Here is a 19,452-nt window from a genome sequence, read left to right on the forward strand (position 1 = left end):
TGATCTCGATAAAGAGAACTTAAAAAACTATCGCCCTGTCTCTAATCTTCCTTTTCTCTCTAAGATCTTAGAAAAGCTTGTTTTGAAACAATTACTGTCTCATCTTAAAAATAATTGTCTTGAAGAAAAATTTCAGTCTGCTTATAGGCAACATCATTCGACGGAAACCGCACTTGTTAGGGTTGTTAATGATCTCCTCTCTGTTATAGACAATGGTTCATGTTCTTTGCTGAATTTGCTTGACCTATCGTCTGCTTTTGATACTATTGATCACAATCTTCTTCTCAAACGTCTTGAAATTACTTATGGCGTGTCTGGTGCAGCGCTTGATTGGTTTAGGTCATATTTGTTTAATCGTAAACAGATTATTACGGTGGATGAATATAGATCGGAGGAAATCTTTCTTGATTGTGGGGTTCCCCAGGGTTCAGTACTTGGACCCGTTCTTTTTGTTTTGTACGTTGGCCCTCTGTCTAAAATCATCAGAAGTTTTGGTCTGTCTTACCATCAATACGCTGATGATACGCAATTGTACTGCGTTTCCAATATGAGAAATTTACAAGAAGTATCAGCCAATAGTAAAAATTGTATCCAAAGTGTTAAGAAATGGATGAATGAGAACAGACTGAAACTGAATGATGATAAGACGGAGGTGCTGTATGTGGGGAACAGGAAGTGGAAAAGTGAAACAGATTTGAAGTTGGGGGATGCCTCTATTCAAATTGTTGACAAAGTGAAAAACCTTGGCACATTCTTAGACTCTGGACTGTCGATGGAGCACCAGGTTAATAATTTGGTTAGATCTCTCTTTTTCCAACTAAAAAAGATTGCTTCCATTAGACGGTTCATATCTGAGGATGTGACCAAGCACCTGGTTGTGTCCCTCGTACTATCGAAATTGGATTATTGTAATGCTCTGTTGTTTGGCGTTTCGCAATACAATCTGAAACGTCTTCAGATTGTCCAAAACAGCGCTGCCAGACTAGTATTTATGAAGCGTAGGTGCGACTCTGCCGGACCTCTACTTCATGACCTGCATTGGCTGCCTGTTGAGAAAAGAATTAAATTCAAAGCTTGTGTTTTAGTGTATCGTTGTCTTGAAGGTACTGCCCCTTCCTACCTTTCAGAACTAATTGAAAGATATTCAAAACCCCGCCCCTTACGTTCGGCCAGTGATTCCACAAAACTAGTTGTCCCTCGAATTCGGAAAAATGCTGGAATGAGATCCTTTTCTCATTTCGGACCCTCTATTTGGAACGCCTTACCGCAGAGCATTCGTGAAAAAGAATCTTTGTCTATTTTTAAACGTTCGCTTAAAACATATTTGTTTCGATTTTAGTAGATGGTATGAGAAGCAAGATAGGTTTGGTTTGTGTTGTGTGTTGTATTGTGTGTGTGTGTATGTGTGTGTGTGTGTGTGTGCTTGTGTGTGTGAATGAGTATGTTTCAGCCAAAGTAATTTGTAATTTAAGCGCTTAGAGTCTGGTGTCTCGGAGTTATAGCGCTATATAAGTTTTCAGCATTATTATTATTATTATTAATGTAAAGTGGCTGCTCGAAGCTCGAAGAAATAAATAACAACGTGACATTGAATGTAAGATTCAATTTGATATACGAAAACAGATAAAAATGGACGTTTCGGGTTTCTCCTTTATCAACAAAACAGTATTGAATTGGAATAGCATCCTACCTGATGCTATGAATAAACGATTAAAGAACTGTTTTGTTGATAAAGGGGAAACCTGAAACGTCCATTTGATCTGTTTTCATAAATTAAATTGAAGCTTACATTCAATTTCAAATTGTTATTTATAACTGATGGCAATGATGTTGATTGATAGAACTATAAAGAGAATGGAAAAAGGCAATGGTCGTTAAATTTCTCTATTGTCCATGACATACAATGATGCTATAAGGAAAAGCTTAAGGGTTTTGATGGTTGTCATTCTTTGTCGCTGTGGCTGTGTCTTGGTGTTGCATCGGTGATCGAAAATATCTATCTTATCTTTGATTGAACCAAATTTCAAACAATTAATTGTTTGTTTGTTTTTTTTTTAGGGGTTTTCCAGCGCTTGCAACACATTTAGGTCAAATCCGCGGCAGTAATAAGGAAGAAAATGGGATAGTAAAAAATTCTATATTACAATTAAAGCACCCAAGAAAAGATAAGACAAAGGGGAATTGCTTCAAATAGGGAACAGATGTAGCTTCCAAGAGCACACTATCAGTGTACTCAGTTTGAGATCACCTAAATGTCTCATCCTGACACAAGCACAGGTCCCCACTAAGAGGAACACACTCAAATATTTACAAATCATATTATATGTAAAATAAAAATAATACAGAGCATTACATGGAGATGATTTACAAGACAAAAATATCACCTCCCAAAACTCTAACTATACATTTGACTGTTTCCCTCCCAGCTAGAGTATCGGGCCAGAGCCAGGACAAAACCAAGTAATCTCATTCAAAGACAAAGACAGAAGCATGTAAGAAAACAGATACAGGGGGATAGAAGCAAAAAACTTTCCACCAGATCTATCAGACCCAGCTACCCAATCACTGCTGGATGGACAGGGGGGGGGGGGGGGGGTCAGAAAATAATCTCAACTGCACCTGGGGATCGATCTCGGTCCCTTTGCTTGTGAAGCAAGTGCTCTACCAACTGAGCTATCACGACCCCTGACATGCAAGAAAAGACATGACGAAATCTCACACCACATAGGTCTGTAAGTGAGATGCTACTGACCTGTTTTGGATAGACAGTTCTCTCCCTTAATTTCTGGACCAACTCCCTGGCACCGCTACTCCATGCTTCAACGATTGCTTTGACCTAATGGATGAGAAAAAAACATCAATACTATATCAGATTATCTCCCATCATTATCCTTATTATTACTACTACTACTATCACATTACAATGACAACACCTATTACTATAACTTCTACTATCACTAATATTATTACTTCTACTACTACCACCACCACTACTACTTCTTTCAGCTTATCCTGCATTTTGCAGGGTTGCCATAATGAATGCCATATCTCCATGCACAACTTCTACTACTACTTCTACTACTACTACTACTACAACTACTACTACTACTACTACGACTACGACTACTACTTCTACTACTACTACTACTACTACTACTACTACTACTACTACTACGACTACTACTACTACTACTACTACTACTAGTACTACTACTAGTACTACTAGTACTACTACTAGTACTACTACTACTACTACTACTACTACTACTACTACTACTACTACTACTACTACTAGTACTACTACTAGTACTACTAGTACTACTACTACTACTACTACTACTACTACTACTACTACTAGTACTACTACTACTGCTACTACTACTACTACTGCTACTGCTACTACTACTACTACTACTACTACTATTACTACTACTACTACTACTACTAGTACTACTACTACTACTACTAGTACTACTACTACTACTACTACTACTACTACTACTACTACTACTACTACTACTACTACTACTACTACTACAACCACTACTACTATTTTTATTTCTACTACAACTGCTACTCAGTGTCTTCAGAAGTACCGTGTCTCATCTTGTCACAAAAGTCAAGCGCGGATTGTGGTCAGATAGGTAACAGTGATAGTTGAATGGAAATTTCTAGTCCCAATATTGTGTCCTTGGGTAAGACAATGACACACATTACTCCACTTAACTCAGGTGTGAATGACTAAAAGCAGTGATGAATATTGTAAGCATGTTGGAACACACACACAAAAAAAGGACATCTAACAGGCAACTTGTGCTGTATGAAATGGAAATATGGTTTCATATGGCCTGCTGGGGGAATAAATAAAACATTGTGAAGCGCATTGAGCATGTAAATCCATGGAAATGCGCTAGATAAATGTCCTATAATGTTTTAATTACAATGCCAATGTAATATAACAGATATTCTTTTCTTGCTCTCCTGAATAGGGCCAAAGGCCGAAACGTCGTTTACTTTGTTTCGTATCTTTTATAAGAGTAATTTTTACTCCCTTTATTTTACTATACATTTTATTGACTCATTTTGGCAGCTCTAGATTTTGCTTTGCTCACCTTGTCCTCCTGCAATTCCAATTGTGTTAATTGCTCTCCTAATACTTGGGGTTTAGATGTGTGATATGCAGCCTGTAGGAAACGATACAAGAAGGTCAAGGTTAAAAGGTTTGTATTCAAGACAATTTAAACAGTGCTGATGATGACAAAACGTCAAAAAGGAGGAACATTTTGAACAATTACTTAGAAGCCTCATTCTTACTGCATTAACCCCCCATCTTTAGAGCAATTGAGATGATAAATCATCTTTGATACTCTAGCTAACTTCTGGAGAGTGGCAAATTGCATCACCACACATCAATTCTCTCACTGCCAAAACATTGATCGGGGGATGGGGGGTGGGGGGTGGGGGATGTCATTTTCTAAAAAGGAAGAAATTCCTCCTTTGACTCCAAAATCCCAGATTTCAGCAGATCCGAGGAAAACCATCAGCACAGTTTAACATACAGTCATGTACTTATAATCCAAACTACTCCGTCCCAAGCAATTTGTTTATGTTACAGAAACATCCAGATTATGGAATCGCTAACCAAAGTAAAAGTATGGTGCATTCTATGCTTTGATAAAACCATTCAAATGGCTTGCAACTAGGGTGTTATATATGGCACTGATTTTACCTAGGCTCTAGAGATCAAAGCGACCTAGAGATACAGTATAATTAATCCGCTGATGCAATTTTTCTTAGTTCCAGAGAAGACAGAGCAACTACTGTTTCCAACTCTCCAAAAACTCTTGCCAGATCTACATTTGAGCTGCTGGTGAACTACTAATGTGTGGACCAAAAAAAAAAATAGTTAAAAAAGGAATTGAGAAAAAAGATCAACAAAACTTGATGTTATCTGAGTCAACCTAAATAGAAGTTTTGTCAACAAACACAAAATCAATGGCAAATCTAAAAATTATAAAAAATATTTTTTATAGATTTATATACGAGAAACTAGCAAACCTTTTTACAACTAATAATAATTCTATCACCCTTTGACTCAAATGGTTACTTAGAATATCTGCCACCCTGTTGTCAGATTCATTTGCGTGCACCTACAGAGTTTATTACCAGACCGATTTTATCCTTGATGACTCAAAAGATTTGTCTAGAATTATGTTAATCACCATAATACAGTAGTATAATAATTAAGATGCATGTTTCTCCACAAATATTGCAGGGTCTCGACCAGTTCAGAAAAAAAAATTAATAAAACAAAAAAAAAACTAAAAAAACAAAACAAACAAAACCTAAAGCAAAAACTAAAAAAAACCTCACTTGTTGTAATATGAATTCCAATGTTTCCAAAATGAGTTCAAGGTCAGCCGGAGATACTCCGAATGCTCCTTGAAGTTTCTCCTCTTCATCTTCTGAGAAGGTTCTTTCCTCCTGTTAGTTAAAAAGTATGAGAAGTGAAAGTAAAGACCAAACTAGTTATTGAAAACTTTAAATATAAAATAACCAACCCCCAAGTGAGTAACGTACAGTCATTGAGGATGGTCAGTAGCGGGAATAAATCACTATCACTATCACTTGAAGAACTTGAGTTCGAGCATTATTTTAGGCATCAAAAATGGGAAATATGAACAACTTTTATTTTCCCATTTCCTGGATTCACCATGTACAATACACTACACAGTGCTTCGTTAATATCCCCAGCAGCCCATAAACTGGGGCCAGTTATCTTACAATATCTGGAACTGCCAATAGTCGGGTAATCATTCAAACTTGAATCGAAAGGATTGACATCTGTAAAGTGCCTCACTCAAGGATTTGGAACTGGGGTCAGAGTTTTGTAACAATTGTCAACTCATCTATCACTGACCATGATCAAAATGGTTCCAACAACTGAGACACCATCGTCATCACATTTTTTTACATTAAGTAAAAATCCTAACCCTTATTGTGTGGAATGAATGAATGGGACATTTTCTTTACATTTGTAAATTAAAAGTAAAATACAATGTAGGATAGATAAATTGATATCGCCATCATAGAAGAAATATTTGATATTTATTAAGCATTGACAACATACAGAAACAATAAAAAGCAAAATGAAATCAATGACAAATATGAAGCTATGTCAAAAAAAAAAGGGCTATTAAAAGGACAGACATTGAAGAAGACTGGGGACATTGCTGGTCTTTTGTCGATGGATATGAAAAAGGAAGGGATAATTGTTAGAAATCATCTTGTAAATTTCATTTATAAATTAGTCAATAATGTCAGGGCATCACTTTCAGTGTGTTGATGGGCAAAGCGAAAATAAGCTCTTGATTGTTGACAACGCTGCTTCCCTTGACAGAGGTTCTGTTGATTGGAGTTTCTTCATCTTCATCATTAGAAACGTTTTCTTAATTTGTGATGTCAGAAATGACTGCATCAATGAAGGCTTCCACGCTGATTTCTACATTCATATTTGAAATGGCCCTGTCTCAATTGACAAAATTTCATTGAGCCCTTTTTTTGAGTCAATTTTCTTCACCTCTAAATACCATTGACCCGTAATTTCTTGTTTTTAGTTGAGCTTTTTTTTTTTTGAGCTTTTATATAATGCAATATCCACTAAACATGCTCAAAGCCCTTTACAAGGGGTCCCTGACCAACAGCAACATGTAACATGTAGAACGAGACATGTCGCTTGTTAGGCGATATTACAATTTTTTTTCTGACAGAGACAACGCTGTTCACGGCCAGGTATTCATTTCACACCGTATGGTGAGAGAATGTGAGTAAAGAGCCTTTTCCAAGGACTCAACTATGTGCCGAACGAGGCTTGAACCCAGGACCTTCCGATTCGAAAGCAAGTGTCATACCACAAGAACACATAGCCACACAACTATTACTATATTTAGCGAAACAACTGTTATGTTGATATAAGTGTCTTCTGGTCAAATGCGAACAGATTTATGAGATCTTTATTCACACATGTTAAATAGCAAAACATCAGGTATTTGATGTAATGTCGATATAAGTTAATATATTGGTGTTACACTGTAAAACTCCTCTTATTCACAAAAATCAAGGAATTTATTGTAAGGGTCTATTTCAATGGGAAACAAATGAACCAAGCAATAACCACTGAAAAAAGCCGATAAGAAATCAAGGGTGTGGTGACTTGCTCAAAGTCACAAAATGGCTGGCAGGCGTGTGAGGACCTCAAAACTTCCAGTTGTAAAAGTGAAGACCAGATCATTGTGCCACAAAGTCCCATATTCCACATTTCAAACAATCATTATCAGGGCTTTCATTCTTCTAAAACATTATGACTAAAGTTAAAGGGTAAATAAAAAAAGCTGAAATTACTGAATAATAAAGGTATGCCGAATAATTCCCCCGGTTAAGACTAACCTTTAAATGAAGTTTTTGAAGAATTCTGGAAAGAAGCAAAGGAAATCTACTTATGTTGAGGTCGTTGATAAGTCCAACTGCCTTCTTTATACTGAAAGTAGAGCCACAATAGAAAAATATCAATATTAAATATGGTGATAATTCCAACCTAACAACAGATATCTTTGTAAATAATAACATTGGTTGAAAATGTTGTGTTGGCAATCTCTCTCGATGTGTTTCTGTAAAACGGACGGACTGGTTAAGATTGAATCGTTCTTTGCCTTTTCTTTAGAATCATCATTTTCATTTCTTTTTTTTTTTTGTTGGTTTTGGGACAGGAAGGGGGGGGGGGGTGGTCGTAAGTTTGGTATAAAAAATCTTTACTTTTCTTTCTGGGCAAAAACAAATCCTCCTAATCGTTTTGTTCCCTGTTGTGCATTCCATCTTTGTAAACAAATTTCATCAAAGTCAAGCACCACTTCCAATAGACTGTTAATTGAATTATAGTTTTTGTTGTATGACACGAGCAAATGCAGTTTACACAATGTTCATCTGATTAAGTGAATGGAAACCAGTGATGTCATATTTGTGTATTTATAAATTTATAGACATTTGATTTCTTCTGATAACTTTAGCACTAATTAGAGACACCCAAACCAATGTCAACAGGACATTGATTGTTGTCAACTCCTTTAACAAAACAATGCATCATCAAATTTTTAATGTTCATGCAATCCCTGGACGATTGTTCTAATTCCCTTATGTTTAAAGTAAGCATGCATCTCCAAATGTACTGTTTTTAAAGGTAAAAAGTTGGGTAAGATTTATTTTGAGTTTAGGGGAATCGGGTATCTGGAGTGGCAAAAATGGACTATAGCCATAGCGGATTCTCTAACAATAAAATTTAACAATTTAATTTCTTTCTTATTAAAAAAAAATTAAGTTGACTAAAATATAAAAATATGACATTTGGTTTGGCCATGAAAACAAAATAAGATGACAAAAAGCAGATCATGCAACAAAAAGTATATATATGGGACATTAACAACTCCGGGAGTGACTGGCTTTCCAAATAAAGGATCGAGTTCGTCGACCAAAATCGAAGTATCTAGTTCTAGTTCTAGTCTAGGTACTCTGATTCCAACAAGTAAGTAGACAGATGCCGATTATGATTAGCCATTGGAAGTGCTGGTTTGGGTTAGCTTGATATAGTGAGTGGTTAATTTAAGATTTGAATAACACTAGAGATAGTAGTGTTCGACAAATGGATGATGCCAAGTCTGCAAAGATAGATCATCATCAAGCCCTACTGCAACCTCCTCGTGGTGTCGAACGGTAACAGGTCAAGCTGGCCAACTGCAGAGGGCGACAAGAATAGGCAATGGCAAACCATTCTTGTAACTTTGCCGAGTTAACTGCATGAATAAGTCCAAAAAGTTAAACGGTGACAGCGTAAAGGGGAGCATGTTTTCACGGAAGACTGCTGCCTCGCTCGGTTGGGAGCGTGATGTTCGTCAGGTCACACCGAACCGTCAGCCAGTTACTAGGCGAAATAAATTTAACAAATGTGACAAAACCAAAATTGGGACATGGAATGTCAGGACCTGTGCCCAAAAAGGAAAACTAAACAACATTCTAAAAGAAATGAAACGGCTCCAAATAAATATTCTTGGCCTGGCAGAGATGAGATGGAAAGAGCAGGGAACCATGTCAAAACAAGAAAACAACATGACATATAAGATCATATGGAGTGGTGGAACCTCTTTCCAAAAAGGCGTAGGGATGATCTTAGACCAAAAATCAACCAAATTTTACAAAGGGCACGTAGCAATCTCAGACAGAGTTTTGCTGGTTAAGCTAAGAGGACCTGTAGTTGACACCAATATTATTCAAGTTTATGCACCAACAGAAGAGGCGACAGATGCAGATATGACAGAGTTTTACCATTCACTAGACAAAGCAAAACGAATGTGTAAATCACAAGAAGTCCTTATGGTAATGGGGGACCTAAATGCTAAGATTGGCAGAGGCAGAGATGGTGACATAATCGGACCACATGGACTCGGAGACAGAAATGAACGAGGAAACATCTGGGCAGATTGGTGTAGAACAAATAAATTAATGATTTCAAACACCTGGTTTCAACAACACCCAAGAAGAACCTGGACATGGCAATCACCAGGGGACAGAGCAAGGAACCAGATAGACTTTATAGCAGTATCATCGAGATTCAGAAATGGCATATTAAATTGCAAAACCTACCCAGGCGCCGATGTAGACAGTGACCATGTCCCAGTTGTTTGTACAGTAAGGATAAAGTTTAAAGCTATTCAGAGAACAGCTGGTAGAATAAAGAGGGATTACAGGTTATGCAAAAACAATGGCATACAAACAAAAATGAGAGAAGAATTTGAAAATGCACTCATGATACAAAGCCAAAGTGAACCTGATAACGAAAAATGTGAAAAACAATTTGATATATTCCAAAAGTGTGTCAAAGCAACTACAGAAAAGCATTTACCAATAGCTCAAACAAACAGCAAAAAGGAATGGATGACAAATGAAATTCTAAACCTATTTGAAGAAAGACGAAAATGCAACAGAGGGTCTGCAGAATACCAAACATTGAACAACCACATTAAATCCAAATGCATCGAGGCACACGAGAACTATCTAGACTGGAAATGCTGCGAAATCGAAAGAGAATACGAACCCAACCCCCAACAAGCTCACCAAAGAATAAAAGAACTATCAGGGAAAAGGAAAAGCAAAGCAGCAGGAAGTTGTATCCAAAACAAACAAGGGGAACTGCTATTTGAAGAACAACATATAGAAAGCCGATGGGTAGAATACATAGGCGAACTGTACAATGATCCAAATAGAAATGAACCACCACTGAAATTCAAAGAACCATTAAGCGGACCAAACATCACCAAAAGTGAAATTGAACATGCCATGGAACGAATGAAGGATGGTAAAGCAACAGGCCCTGATGAAATATCTGTAGAGGTATTAAAAAGCCTAGGAGATCTAGCAATTGATGAACTTCACATATTATTCAACAATATATACAATACTGGGAAAATTCCAGAAGATCTCTGTAACTCTATTTTCATAGCAATACCAAAGAAAGCAGGTGCAGTCAGATGCGAAAATTTTAGAACTATAAGTTTAATAAGTCACATCAACAAAATACTGTTGCGTATAATTATCAACAGGCTAAGGAATAAGATTAACCCCGAAATCGCAGAAGAACAATATGGATTCCAACCTGACAGAGGGACAAGGAACGCAATATACCTCCTCCGTGTTTTAAGTGAAAGAGCTATACAGGTTCAGACCCCACTATACCTCTGTTTTGTCGACTACAAAAAAGCTTTTGATAGAGTACGCCACGAAGAAATACTAAAACAACTGCACTCCATTGGCGCTGATGAGAAAGACCTCAGACTCATGCAAACATTATACTACACCCAGCAGGCATCTATCAAAATCGGAAACTCTACAGGAAATTCCATTCCTATTAAGAAAGGAGTCCGTCAAGGGTGTGTTGCCTCACCAGATCTGTTTAATCTATACCAAGAAACAATCATGAGGGGCATAAATAATATGGAGGGAATAAAAGTAGGAGGTCACAACATAAATAATATAAGATACGCAGACGATACGGTACTCATTGCAACATCAGAAATCCAACTTCAAAAGATTGTTGACAAAGTGGTAGTAGATAGTGAAGCCAAGGGAATGGAAGTGAATATCACCAAAACAGAATGCATGGTAATACAGAAAAACCCCGAAAACAACAACACCTGCAATATAACGATTCACGGCGAGCAGCTTACCAACGTAGAAAGTTTTAAATACCTAGGTTCAATAGTGACAACAGATGGAAGATGTAACCGAGACATACGAGCAAGAATAACTCAAGCCAAACAGGCCTTCATGGACCTGGGAAACATTTTGAAAAACAAACAGATGTCGTTCGGGATTAGATTCCGAGTCTTGAAGTGCTACGTGTGGCCAATCTTGTTCTACGGATGCGAAAGCTGGACTACAAATGCAGAAACACAAAAGAACATTGAAGCTTTTGAAATGTGGTGCTTGAGAAGGATGCAGAGAATATCGTATACCGCACACAAAACGAACGAAGAAGTGCTAAAACAAACATACCAACAAAGGAAACTAATGCCCTTAATAGTGGATCGACAACTATCCTTTTTCGGACACATAGTAAGGAAAGATAAGAATGAATACCTGGCAAGTTGTGGAAAAATACCTGGTAAACGCGCCCGGGGGAGACAAAGAAAAACACTCATAGACCAACTGAAGGGCTTCACCAACCTAACAATCCAAGAGCTGTTTGAAAAAGCAAGAGACAGGGAGGAATGGAGAGAGATAATTCATGCAGTATCCGAAGCCTGGACCAGGCATGGAACCTAGAAGAAGAAGAAGAGATAGTAGTAGGGAGTTTAATAGAAATTCTAAATGTACCTCACACCAATGTCATATGAAAGAGCTGGCAACACAGATTACAAAACAGTTTGAATTTTGTTTCTATCTTGATTAGAAATGTAGTTACGGCAGTTCAAAGTCTGAAATTTCAGACCGATTTTTACCCCAAAATTACCATTGCAAAGTTGTGACCGAAAACGCGTGATGTTAATAAAAAATGGTTAAAACAGTCAATATGGAGTTCTTATCATATATTGTATACCAAAATGTTCGTCTTATCGAGGACAATGCATTTACATTAATAAAGAGGAAGATAAACATTTCAAATTAACACATTATTACATAATATGACGCAAATATTACATAATAAAAAAACTCGGCTAGACGTAAGAAAGAATTTGCTCTATCACTTTTGGATTTATCCCCAATATCTCACTGAAACAATTGCAAATAATTACCCTCTTTTAATTAATACATAGAGAATAAAAAAGGGTTTGAGAGTATTTAAATGAAAAGATATAAACATGTTGTGTAATGACATAATGAGTTTATTTTTACCTATGGCAATTTAATTGCATATAAATAAAATGGTAGATTGAAAAAGTTCAAATAAATTGAAACAGATTCCCTATTATAATTAGAAGGAAAGTTCTGACTTTTAATACTTTAAAAATTTCTGCTGAACCACTTTGGGTTTATTGCTATTACATCATTTGAACTGACAATTAATATAATTTGATCCCCCCCCCCCTTCTCTCTCAATGTGTGGGGGTGTCAAAACTAATAGAACTTCTTACCATAATAATTATTAAGGCTAAGACCTTTAAAATATGGATACAAATGATAAACATATCTAAACATATGGGAAAGAAACTTAATGACTTGATGGCAAAGTAAAATTAAATTAAATTAAAGCAATTGGTATTTTTTAAATATCGATATTATTAATATCGGATTTCACAAAGAGAAGAAATATACGAACTTTGAAAACAAAAACTATAAAATGCCTATAAATAAAGTTGGAAAGAATGTATTCAAAATAAAAACATAGTAAATGATAGTACTGAAAATATTATGGACTAAATTTAACATAATACATACTAAATTTAAAATATCGATATCGCCCGGCAGCCATGATGAGAAGATAATGTAAACAAGGCATTTCGGGGCAGAGTTAAAAGGTGTCTGCGCATCGTATAGAGCCCTGAAATTTGGCATGAATAAAGTTTAGATGTTATTCTAAAAACAAGCGTTTAAAAACACACGCGGTAAATAAAAAAATATATGCATTTGAAAATTGCCAAATTTTAACTTCTTATAACTTCTGGAATTATTAATGGATTTTTCCTTAATTGGCACCATTTATTTATAGTAGACGTCTAGTCTAGAAGATATTTTAAATAATCACTGTTGCATTATTAATTTTCTGAGCGGGTTTGGTATCAGTTTACTACGTCTATAGTATAGTCTAGACAAGAGTTAAGAGATTAACTTTTAAGAGTAAGAGTAAGTGAAAGTGTAAGTAGGCCTGCCTTTAAGTAAGTTTCTAGATAACTCTTCCTAAGTCGTCCAAGTCTAAGTCTAGGTCTAAGTCTAAGCTTTTGATTTTGACTTGAGCCTGAGTAAAGAGTAAGAGAAAGTGAACATATTGTGTAATTGTGAGATAAGCTTCAAGTCCTTAAAATCGTCCAATTATGCATTGTGTACTGAAAACAAAAAGAAGAAAGAAATGAAAATAAAAATAAATTCCGTTAAAATGTTAACGCCCCCTACCTTGTTGATGCCGAAAACATTGACGCCATTTTCACAACTTGTGATTGTCAGGATTCTTCCTTTTTTTCATTGCAAGAGAGCAGATTCATAACGTGCTTCCTTAGACATATAATTTTATTATAGAATCATCACGAAACTAAGCAACCAACCTCATTTTGAAATAATTTTTGTCAAGAAATAAAACAAAGCTTTAATGGATTGAAAAATCTTCTTTGATATTTATCAGTTTAGAAATATTTTACCGTCATATCCAAGATTTTCATTATCCCTGTTCACTGAAGAGACATAGTACTTTTCTATTGTTTAGAACCTATTATAGATGATAACTCTTCTTTCTATTGAAATAACAAAAGCTACCCTGGAAATCCGGAAGACGTAAACTAAAATAATGACAGATAATGTGAAAGTATAATCCAAATAAAATTAAGTATTTTTGAAATAAAGATAAAAGGTTTAAATCATCATATGTCAAGATATAATTACATAATTTTGGATGAAAAATAATTGATGTAATTTTATGACTCTTTGTATTAATTAAATTTCTATCATATTTTTAAGATATTGATTTCCACTATTTGACTTTATGAAATTTGACAATTAAAGTTCAAACTGACAGCTAAGCTTAGCAACAAACTTCAAGGAGCTCTTTCTTTTTTTGCATCAGTCCTGAAACCCCACACAGGTGTTTTGACTTGTGTCGGCCGACTGCTCAACCAATGATAGAAATAAGGGCAAGGGGTTAATTAAAGCAACTTCAGTGTGTCATTCTCGTAAAGACCTTTGGAGTCAGGGAAGTGGACAGAAACAGGATTAGATCGATACAGACCCCCCTCACCATGTCAGCCTAAAGTTGTGACAGAGTGACACCAATTCCGATGCCAATACATACACAGTATAGGTACAGCTAAGAACTCGAGAAAGGTCAGCTGAGTTGTAGTTGTAGTTGTAGAGAAAAGTCTCGGCAGGTCTTCCCGAAAAGGACACTCTCGCCCTCCTTTTTTGCCACTTCGATGTGAGAATCTATTTAAAGTTTAAAGAGAAATCTTACTTTTGCAAAAACGTACCTACACTGCACTACACATGTTTCAACTTTCTTCTTTGCAACTCTTTGCTTCTTCACTACTTGTCTTTGTTCACCACTTAACTTAAAAGTGTAGGCCCTTTCAGCTAGTTCATTCGATCTCTTGGATTGTAAAGTGCTTTTCAACACGATTCTCTAATTCTAATGATACCAAAACTGTGAAAATCAGATAGGCCTAAGTCAGTGGAAGTAGAAGAAAAGTTATAGTTATATTAGTTTAAAGGCTGAAAAATGGTCTTCCGTTTGCCTTTGTTATTTACTGACGTACTTTGTGACCTGAAACTGTTGCATTTCCGGTAGTAACCACCATTTGGATTTCAAAATTGGCCTAAATGGCCGCTAAGATTTTGATTAAGGATTTTGCTGGAAATTGGTCATTTGATTGTTTTATCAAAACTCTTTTTTTTCTTCACAGATAAATTGACAAAGAACCATGGTTAAGTTCACGATCACAACAACCGTTTTTAAATACACATGGGACCAAGTGGCTATCGGACTTTGGCAGCGCTACCCAAATCCAAACAGGTGATTACATTTCCTTGACTTGAATTCAGTTTTTGTTATTTGAGGTTTCCTGTTATGAATTTTTAAATATTTGACTCTGTAATGTCAGGACGGAAATAAAAAAGGTAGTTTTATGGAGCTGGAGTTTATCCAGGTTTCTATAGCATGGAACAGACAATAGCAATTGCTTGCACTAGGTGGACAGGGGGGGGGGGGGGGGGGGGGGGGGGGCTCAGAAAAAAATCTCAATGCACCCGAGTTTGATCTCAGTTCCTTTGCATGTGAAGTGAGTGCTCTATCAGTTGAGCTATCGGGGAAATAAGCATTTTTATAAGTATTTGTAACATATGAAAATTGCACATAGGACAACATGCATTTATTTATATTAGTCGTAGTGGAATATTTTTTATTTTTATATCAGGAACCTCCTAAGTCAGTGTTTGACAAGTTTGAGGAGAGCTGCAGTTTTTTTATCCTCTAAAATTATTTCTTGTGCTTGTTGAGAGAACTTTGGCACTATTGTTGTTAGAATTGCAGATATGATCCCAGTCTCAGCACAATTTATGAACTTTCAACTTTTTACATTGCATCTTTAAATCCGTGTCGTGGTTCTGTTTTAAATGAAATATATATTTTTATCCCTAATTACAGTGTAGCACCGGAAATCTCGAACACGTTGTGACCAGGCCTGTTTGTTAGAAATTTCAGTGTTTTCGAGATTGTTATGTCGTGTATTTTACAAAGAATATGAGGAAGAATATAGGGGGGGGGGGATGTGTTTTGCTTTGGTGAGGTCTCATTATAATGGAGTGTAGCGTTAAGTGTGTCTTGTTTCACTCAATAACAAGTGAAATAATGTTCCCCTTTATGTGTGCTATAATAAGAAGACAAAGCCAGCATGTCCGATTGTTGATTACACACTCAGCATATTTTTAACCCTGCCTCCCCTAATCACTTCTTTGGTTTTGTATTGTGACAGCCTCAGGTCATCATTGCCTCGCTAGCCCCCACTGGTACTAAAAATAAAATAAATAAAATTCCCTTTATTTATCCTCAAGGGGAAATTTGTCTTTAGGGTCTATTCCGAGGGAAGACTGGTATAACCCATGCGTCCGCCGAACAGTGAGCTAGGCTGAGGTGACTTGCTCAAGGCCACACAACGAGACGGGTAGTCGAACTCGGTACCTTTTGGGTACGCAGCAAAGACCGTACCGCTGAGCCACGCTGTCCCATAAGAGAGAGATGTCGTGCATGGGCCACTGATCAAAACACGCTTCACACCCCCTCTTCCCCTTTATACACCCGATTATACTCCACACACATATTTAAGGCCACATAGAGAGCGATAGCAGTTCTCATTTCCGATCAATACCAACATAAGGCAAAATAATTTTATCAACAAATGCAAAAGTTAAGGTCCATTTTGTTCGAGGATTTCATTGTTGTCAGTACAATGAAAATAGTGGGATTAAAAAAGAGAATTTACATGTTCGAGATTTATGTGATTTCCAGATTTTCATGATGTACTGTATTTGTTTTGTAGAAGGTATCAACATCTAGCTTCATTTTTAAATATTTTTTTTTTGGAGATGGCCAACTATACAATGCTAATATTAATGGAAAACATTTATAGCACTTTCAGAGATGCATCCCACACATTATTAATTATTTGTTTTGTAAATCGGTACTGTTGTGAACCTCTGAAAATCCTTGTTTGAAGTGAGTTAAATATTAATTATGGACAGGTTTTTCCTTAAGGCATGGAGTAAATACATAATAATTAGAACGAAAATTTTTCTTATGTATTAGATTTAAACAACACGCTCCCATCCCACGTTTTTTTTTCCTCAGTAAACATGTCTTGACTGAAGATGTCTTATCACGGAGGATTGAAGGGGACAAGCTTTTCTCTGTGAGACTTCTCACCAAAACAAACAAAGTCCCCAAATGGGGTGAACGCTTTGTGAAAGATAGTAGTAATGTAGTCATCGTGGAGGAGAGTGTGGTAGATATGAGTGACAAAACCTTGACAACCTACACAAGAAATGTCGGATTACAAAAAGTTATGGTGTGTATTTTTTATACTTTTTTTTTACTTTACTAATCCTGAGTCTTAGGAGGAAGTAAGTATAAGAACCTGGGCCAGAACCAGGTTCATCATCATAGCTTTGTACACCAGACCTTGTTTGATGATTCATGTAAACAAATAAACCAACATGCTTTCTATCTTTGTCTTGGAATGAGATTACTTGGTTTTGTCCTGGCCCTGGCCGGAGTCCTGACTGGGAGGGAAACAGTCAAATGCATAGTTATTGTTTTGGGAGATTATATTTTTTTCCTTGTAAATTATCTGTCTGTTATGGATTGTAATTATTATTTTGAATGTATAATGTAAGCATTTGAGTGTATTCCTCTTTGTTGGGTCTTTTGCTTGTGTCCGGAAGAGACTTATAGGTGACCTCAAACTAAGTACATTGATGGTATCCTCTTGGATTCTACATCTGATCCCTATTTGTTCCCAGTTTCCCTTTGTCTTACTTTCTCTTAGGTGCTTTAATTGTAATTCTAGAACTTTTTACTATCCCATTTTCTTCCTTTTTACTGGCGCTGATATAACCTAAATGTGTAAATATAACCTAAATTGCCGTAAAACCCCTAAAAACAAACAAACAAAAATACTTTCTACCCAATTAGTGTGATTTCTGTTTCTTTGTGAATATATAATTTTTAAAGTGAAGATAATGATGGTTTACAAAATACAACTTTTATCTTGTTTTTGGTCTTGAAAAGAATTTTTCTTGAATTTCAGAATTTGAAGCTTTTCATATTCTATTTTGAAAATATAATGTAAAATTTATTTATTTTTAAATAAAATGTCATCTTTGTTTCCTTACAGAAAGTGGAAGAAAAATGTGTTTTTAAAGTCAATCCAGAAAATTCTGGCTTGACATTGTGTGAGAAAAGTGCTTGGATTTCATCGAGTCTTTTCGGATTTAGTCGTGCCATAGAAGTGTTTGGAATGAAGAGGTTTTCCAGGAATGCCCAGAAAGCATCTCAGGGATTCGATTATGTCCTCACATCATTATACCGACCAGATCAGCTCAAAGATCATCCTCTCAACATTACCCACAAAATCAAGGAGACAGCTCGTAGAGCAGCTGATATCGCCAAAACCAATTCTTCGGCCATTCTTGGGAGTGCTTCTGCTTCATCCTAGATTTACTGATGTTTTTTTTGTTTTTTTAGAAGTTTTCACTCTTTTCATCTCATTCGTAGAGGTACATTCTGGTCTTTGAAAAAGTAAGAAGTATCGAAAATTAACTTTCTCTTTTGTAATTTAACTTATTTTATTAATTACATTACAATGTTTGTTGTAACACTTTGATCAAAATAATTTTAAATTTCTTTCTCCCTTCTCCTTGTCAGTTATACAAATTTTCTATTTGCCATAAGAAGACAATTTATTGCTTCAACTTCCATGTGTGATGAGGTTAAATGGGGTTAATCATTTTGACATCTTAAAATCATGTGATGAATGAACTCTGGTACTTGATAATATCATTAAGTCTGGGCATAATAGCGGCATGTCTGTGTATTGTATATGTGCAATTTTTGTTTTCTTACAGTAATTTTAATTAAAATAATAATGTTATAAGACAACTACCCAATTCTGTTAAGAGAATACAATTCATTCCAAGTGATGAGTTGAAAGTGCAAAAAAAAACCTATGAACTTAAGATTGTAATGTGTTGATTGGTTCCAACTTTTGTGATTGATGTGTTAATGTTATTTGTTAATTATGTGATATGTGTATTTAAGAATTTATTTTAATTTTGGACATTCTATTTATATAACCTGATTTTACATGGAAAGATATAAAGATCTTTGACTTAGATGTTCTCAAGCCTTCAAATAAGTATCATCTCTAACTAAATGCTGTCGTCATCATCGAAAATAGAAGGCGAGTGTTGTCCGTATAACTATAAGATTATATTATACCAAATAGAGCACTGGAATATTGAATAGTTTAAATTGGGGTACTCTGCAGGATCTACGGATAACAAAATGGCAACTAAGAGGACAGAATATTGTCAACACAAGTAGTTTTTGTGTTCATTGGTGGCAAAGGTTTTGTTTTTCATTCTTTGTGCATTGTTATTCCAAAGCCGTTCCATTTCTCCACTTAACATTGCATCCCATGTTACCCAACACTG

At 35.9% G+C, this 19,452-nt stretch overlaps 2 protein-coding genes across 4 annotated transcripts in view; one reads left to right on the plus strand and one right to left on the minus strand.

The window, feature by feature from the left end:
• The window catches only part of LOC144964500 (COMM domain-containing protein 10-like), a 27,149-nt gene extending 13,360 nt beyond the window's left edge, over positions 1-13,789 (minus strand). The window contains exons 1-5 of the mRNA XM_078898870.1: positions 13,654-13,789; positions 7,447-7,537; positions 5,374-5,484; positions 4,113-4,184; positions 2,753-2,836 (exon numbers count right to left, since the gene is read on the minus strand). Of these exons, the coding sequence (XP_078754996.1) occupies positions 2,753-2,836; positions 4,113-4,184; positions 5,374-5,484; positions 7,447-7,537; positions 13,654-13,682 (387 nt within the window). The 5' untranslated portion in view covers positions 13,683-13,789. The remainder of the gene's footprint in view (positions 1-2,752; positions 2,837-4,112; positions 4,185-5,373; positions 5,485-7,446; positions 7,538-13,653) is intronic.
• Positions 13,790-14,283: 494 nt separating this feature from the next.
• Positions 14,284-19,452, plus strand: LOC144964526 (PRELI domain-containing protein 1, mitochondrial-like). 3 transcript variants are annotated; one of them, XM_078898933.1, is made up of 4 exons: positions 14,284-14,665; positions 15,150-15,259; positions 17,090-17,306; positions 18,135-19,452. In XM_078898933.1, the coding sequence occupies exons 2-4, from the start codon at positions 15,168-15,170 to the stop codon at positions 18,453-18,455; spliced, it is 630 nt and encodes a 209-aa protein (XP_078755059.1). In that variant the 5' UTR covers positions 14,284-14,665; positions 15,150-15,167; the 3' UTR covers positions 18,456-19,452. The 3 variants fall into 3 exon arrangements, with proteins under 3 accessions (XP_078755059.1, XP_078755058.1, XP_078755060.1); XM_078898932.1 differs by having other exon boundaries at positions 14,383-14,574; XM_078898934.1 differs by having other exon boundaries at positions 14,412-14,551; positions 18,135-18,601.

Source organism: Berghia stephanieae, chromosome 2, assembly GCF_034508935.2.
Source record: "Berghia stephanieae isolate SIO BIC M18660-M18661 chromosome 2, UCSD_Bste_1.3, whole genome shotgun sequence".
Taxonomy (NCBI): domain Eukaryota; kingdom Metazoa; phylum Mollusca; class Gastropoda; order Nudibranchia; family Aeolidiidae; genus Berghia; species Berghia stephanieae.